Raw genomic sequence first — 5,392 nt, 5'->3', positions numbered from 1 at the left:
GGAAAGTGCAACACCACTTGAGACAGCGATGGTAACGCGGCAGGATGGGGAGTCCGTGGTGACTCAGCACCGTGCACAGTTGGAAGGTGACGACTGGGATCTGATGCTGGAGCGAAAGCGTAGTGCGCTGTGCGAGGCGTTTGATGCAGATGTCTGTGAGGCGCTGAGTGTACCTCGTGGCTCCGTCGTGGATGTGGATTTGTCTCTGAAGCCTGAGGGTCTTGCAGCTCTGTTTGGTCTCCGACACAGGCCTTCGCTGCGTAAGGGCGATGTGAATAAGCGTCTTGCTCAGTGTGGCTTTTTCCGGACGTGGAATTTGTACGAGCCCCGCACACAGCCGCCTGCAGGTTCCGCTGCTGCGCCTCTTACTGCCAAGGAGGGCATGTTGCCTGTGCTACGCGCCAGTGAGGAGTGCGATGTGACTCCGGGTAAACCACAGTCGTGTGACGTGGTACCTTCATGTGGTGTCGCAGAGGAGTGCTCTCTTGTAAGGGAAGTTCCTGGTTTGCCGGGCACTTCTGCTTTTCCATTAAAGTTGGTAGTTGATGCCGAGGCGCAGGGTTTGAAGAAGGGTGCGGCAACGCCAATACCATCAACGGGTGGTGAAGTAGTCGATAAAGGTGAAAGTTGTAGTCACTCGTTACGGTTGGGGGATTCATTACGTTTTTTGGCTACTTATCGTGTCGGTTTTGTCGGATGTGATTGGAAGATAGTTGTTGAGAAGGATTTGGTGCGTTTGAAGAATTGCTTTGTGCGTGATGTCTTGGATATTGGCGGTGTTTTTCCAAAGTCGGTGGAAAATGTTTCGTATGCTTTATCAGGGGATGCCGTTGTTACTGTCCTGTTGGAGCATGCAGCTTCGTTATCACAAGCTGACGTGCTTCACTTGTTGGATGAAGCCCCTTTTTCAGCTATGTGGCATCTCCATGACGAGTGTGTTGCACTCAAAAGCGTTGCTCGTACGACGACATTTCATCGCGTTGGGTTTGTGGGATCAGACTGGGCCAGTGGGGTTCAGCCTGAAATTGTGGCCTCTGCGTTTCTGAGAGACGTTGTTGATGTGCTGGATGTCATGCCTGAGGACGTGCGGATCGCGGCGTACCGCATTTGTGAGAACCTTGTGGTCGACTTTTACGTGGAACATAGTTCTTCCATGAGTGAGGCGCGTATTGATGAGCTGTTGAACGGAGCTCCGTTTGATCGTGTTTGGGAGTCTTACAAATCTGGGCAAACACCCGTCATGCGTGAATTGGAGCCGGTTCGGGTGCCGGTGCGGCCAGCCGTACCCCGTAGAAGCCTTAATGCACGGAGAATCAGTGTCGGCAAACCATACTACCCTGCGCATTTTAATAAAATGACCAAATATCCTCGGCCCGGGCTGCGGTACCGGAAGTCAACGAGCGACAAGGATGGAGACGCCAGAGGGTGTGGGGAGTTGCTTTACATGCCGCTAGAGAGGCCTGTGCCGTCGTGGGATTATGGTATAGAGCTTCCGAGAGTTGTAGCAAAGGATCGTAGTATGCGTTGGCCGCTGCGCACTGATTTTAGCACGGCGCGGCAGGAGCGACGGGTGAATCTGAGAGAGCTAAACGAGGTGCTGGGGATGCAGCGACAACAATTGGCACGAAATCAGACTCGAAGTGGAAATACCCCGGACGTGGGTTTGATGCCTCTCTACCACAATCTTGAGGCTATGCGGTGGGAGGAAACGAAGGATCCCCTGTGCCCTTATCGCACGCAATTCAGGTACCCCCCCTTTAACTGAACACTAATACAGACGGTAGGAGGACTGCTGTCATCTCTTCTTTTGTTGGTTGTGTTCCTCCACTCCCCCCTTCCCTTTGTAGAGCATTCATTTGCATGTCGTGGTTGTGAGCCTCATGTTTGGTGTGACTGCAGCGTTTTCACAAGCGTAGTGGAGCGTTGCTATTCTTCGCGACCTATGTTTGTTTCCTTTTTTGTTTTCATTTCTTTACGTTTCAGCGTGTTTCATTGTTATTACCGTTGTGAAGGACGAGGTAGGGGATGGGTTGAAGACTTTTCCCACCCAACGTGCGCTTTTCTGAGGACAAAGTTTTCTTTCCCACTGTGAACACAACGAATGTTTATCTTTTTTTTTGTCATCGGTGGTCCTTTTTTTTTTGTTAGTGCGTGAGAGGGTCTTTTTTTTTTTTTTGTTTAGTGCGTGAGAGAGTCTTTTTTTTGTTGTGTGTGTGTGTGCTGGAAGTTTTTACTATTATTGATTTGCATGTATAAGGTAATTTGATGTGGTGCACAGGCACGCTCACACAGGTGCCGTTGCACTTTGAATGCATGTATGTATGGATAGTGTGGATTTGGATGTGTTAGGCCGTATTAGATGACACACATTTTTTCCCGTCTCTCAATTCATCCAACTATGTATTTCCGATATATATATATATACATATATATATATATTACCCATACCTATCTCTAAATCTATTTACGTGTGTTTTCCTTTCTTTATTATGTACCTCTGTTATGCTTATGTTTTGGAATTGAATAGTAAAGCAAAAATATATATGCGACGGCTAAAGTTCATATCTACATGTATTTAGAGCAATTATGTTTATCTTTGTTTGTTTCTGGAGGCATGCGAAGGGGAATAATCAGGGTTTATGCGTGCCTGCTGAAGGTACAAAATGTCTTCTTTTTTTTTCATTATCTGTGGGTTATCACAAAGTGTATTTTGTTGATAGGCAAGGCATTTTATACGCTGGTGTATTGTTCATTTGTTGTATGAAAGAACCCAACGGTGTCTTCGCTTGACGTTTGCCCATTGATTGGTGCATGTCTGAGCGATTACGCGGTCGGTGCGCTTCCTGTGGCGGATGACGAGCGCGTCGGACGGCCGGGGCCAAGGCAAAGCTGTGACTTGGATCTTTTTGCGACGGCCCGCGCGGCACGGGCATTCGGATGCTTCTGCGTGACGGTGTGGAGGAAGAGCACGAAGGGGTACGAAGGGGCCAGAAGGAGATAGGCCGAGAGAGTTGGTCTGCGGGCAGCATTGAGAGGCGCAAGAGAGGCGTCCGTGGGTGGCGGGGATGCGTTTGCAGGAACGTACTTCTGCCTCTGACGGTGCAGTGGGGAATGCAAGACGGATGTGGTGCCCTGGTCTGTCGTTTGGGTGTGTGGGGGATTTGTGTGCGCTATGCGCGGGGGAGGTGTGCCGATGGAGCCCCATGTCCGGCGGGAAGGGCGATTGTGCGCTCAGTTACGCGGGTCCTCCCGGTGGTGAGGGGTCGTTTTGGGGCGCGGGTCCGGGGGCCTCCGCGGTGTCGCAGACGAGCCTCAAAAGCAACAAAAACGAAATTACTCGTTTTCCTTGAGGCGGCTTTGCAAGTGCAGAAGCGCCCTTCCGCAGCTCCATCCGCCGTCGGCACCCAAGGAAGTGTAGGCGATGAGAGAGTGTAGTGGTCTCGCTCTTTCACTATTGGCTAATGAATATGTACACTGATGTTCATGGTGCCAGATACTGGGGAAAATGCAAACTGTTTTTCTTTACTCTTGTTATATATATATATATATATTGCTAATTGAGGCTTCAACTATTATTTGTCCATTGGACGTTTAAGGGTTCCTTTCTGCGGCAATGCTCATGTGCCAACCCGGCAAACGAATACTTGTCATATCACTGGTGAGCATTATGAATGCGGGAACATATGTAGGGATTTTGCTGTAACGGAGAGTCATGCCGATTATTACTATTATTATTCTCGTTTGGTGTCTTTTTTTTTTTGGCTTTTGGTTTTGCTGGTGTGGTGGTTTGTTCGTGACGACGCCTTCCACTTTCTCTTTCACTCCTTCCTCTACACAAACGAAGATCATTTTCAGTTCAACTGTGTGCTTTTTGTTTTGTTTTTACCAAGGGTGTGCCTGGGGCGTGGCACAAGCTGCACACAACCGATAATAGTGCATTTTTTAAAACGGGGAAGGAACGGCAAGCATTAATGACAGACTCGACGGATATTGCGGCAGAACTTGCGCATGAGGGGGTGCCCTCGTCGGTGGTCGATGTTGTTGTGGCCATTGCAGAGGCGTGCAGCGAGATAGCCATTAACCTCCGCACAGATACTGTGAAGGCAGCACAGATGAATAATAGTTTTGGCGACGAAGTTCTTTCGGTGGATGTTATGGCGGAAAAACACATCTCATCCTGCCTCCATAGTTGTCGCCAGGTTGTGGCATTTGTCTCGGAGGAGCAACTGACACTCACGTCCACGCCGCATGCAGGGCGAGGCCTGTATACGGTCTCGTATGACCCCCTGGATGGCAGCAGCGTCATCGCGACTAATTTTTCTGTTGGCTCGATCTTTGCTGTGTGGCCTGGTGCCACACCGATTGGGTTGCATGTGCGGGACATGGTGGCGAGTGTTGTGACAGTGTACGGCCCGCGGACTGTGATGTTTGTGTCGTTGCGTCACTTACCTGTGATGGAGTTCTATTGCGATGGACACTGCTGGTTACGTCTGCGACATGAAGCTGCGCGCACTCTGAAGCCTAAGGCGACTTTGTTTGCACCCGGAAACCTTCGAGCGACTATGTACCTTCCGTGGTATAAGGACCTTGTTGCATCGTACATGAACAGTGGGGCGACGCTGCGCTACACAGGGGGAATGGTGGCCGATGTGTGCCAAATCGTTGTCAAGGGCGACGGCATTTACATGACACCGGAGAGCCCACACCACAAGGTAAAGCTCCGGCTTCTTTTTGAGGGTGCACCAATGGCGTTTCTCATGGAGTGCGCGGGCGGAAGATCAACGACGGGCACGATGAATATGATGGATGTGTGTGTGACGGAGATGGAGCAGAGGTCACCCATCGCGCTTGGTTGCCGGTGGGACGTGGACCGCTACGAGTCCATGTGCAGCGCATACAAAAAACATAGTCATGAGAGTGCTAGCAGGCTCTAAGTTGCGGCGTTTGTCAAGCAATGTGTCAATACATACTCATAAATTCATATACTACACATACTGAGTACTGGTGTCAACGCTTTCAGAAAAAGGAGTTTATCTAACTGGTGTATGCTTTCTTTCTCCAAGTTCCAACACTGAAAGAAGGTGATGGAGCAACAAAAAGTAGGGTGTGGAGCAACACCAGTAATATCACCGAAAAAAATGTAGGCCATACTTGAATTGGTTTGGACTACACAAGTGATGTCCTGTTTTTCTGTGGGTGGGGGTTGTGTGCAATGTGTGTGTGTGTTTTTTTGCCTTTGTTTTTTGTTTTTGTTTTTTTGAGGACTTATGAGAGAGATGGCAGAACCTGGCTGTGTTTTGGTGAGAAAAATCCCAATATAATATAATATTATGTCCTTTTTTTAAAATAATATTATTATTTTTTGCGTGGCGTCCGAGGCTTGTTGTTCTAA

The 5,392-nt window shown here is 49.1% G+C and overlaps 3 protein-coding genes across 3 annotated transcripts in view, besides 5 other annotated features; all 3 read left to right on the top strand.

Moving 5' to 3' along the window:
- The window catches only part of TraAM80_08259 (uncharacterized protein), a gene marked incomplete at both ends in the record, with an annotated part of 1,057 nt that extends 1,036 nt beyond the window's left edge, over positions 1 to 21 (top strand). Inside the window, one exon of the mRNA XM_029385012.1 lies at positions 1 to 21. This exon is cut by the window's left edge and continues 1,036 nt beyond it. Coding sequence (XP_029235136.1) covers positions 1 to 21 — 21 coding nt within the window.
- Positions 22 to 28: 7 nt separating this feature from the next.
- Positions 29 to 1,765, top strand: TraAM80_08258 (uncharacterized protein; the record flags this gene model as incomplete). Its single annotated transcript, XM_029385011.1, has 1 exon — positions 29 to 1,765. The coding sequence occupies one exon, from the start codon at positions 29 to 31 to the stop codon at positions 1,763 to 1,765; it is 1,737 nt and encodes a 578-aa protein (XP_029235135.1).
- A 644-nt stretch (positions 1,766 to 2,409) lies between these two features.
- Positions 2,410 to 2,439: a microsatellite.
- Positions 2,440 to 3,532: 1,093 nt separating this feature from the next.
- Positions 3,533 to 3,551: a microsatellite.
- A 420-nt stretch (positions 3,552 to 3,971) lies between these two features.
- TraAM80_08257 (sedoheptulose-1,7-bisphosphatase) lies at positions 3,972 to 4,934 on the top strand (the record flags this gene model as incomplete). The annotated part of the gene is made up of 1 exon (XM_029385010.1): positions 3,972 to 4,934. One exon carries the CDS (start codon positions 3,972 to 3,974, stop codon positions 4,932 to 4,934), a length of 963 nt encoding a protein of 320 aa, XP_029235134.1.
- Positions 4,935 to 5,183: 249 nt separating this feature from the next.
- Positions 5,184 to 5,226: a microsatellite.
- Positions 5,214 to 5,259: a sequence feature (A-rich).
- A 55-nt stretch (positions 5,260 to 5,314) lies between these two features.
- Positions 5,315 to 5,356: a microsatellite.
- Between the last annotated feature and the right edge of the window lie 36 nt (positions 5,357 to 5,392).

The sequence above is a fragment of the Trypanosoma rangeli genome, assembly GCF_003719475.1.
Source record: "Trypanosoma rangeli strain AM80 chromosome Unknown Tra_15.4_contig_00393, whole genome shotgun sequence".
NCBI classification, from domain to species: domain Eukaryota; phylum Euglenozoa; class Kinetoplastea; order Trypanosomatida; family Trypanosomatidae; genus Trypanosoma; species Trypanosoma rangeli.
This window is presented reverse-complemented; position numbering and strand designations above follow the sequence as displayed.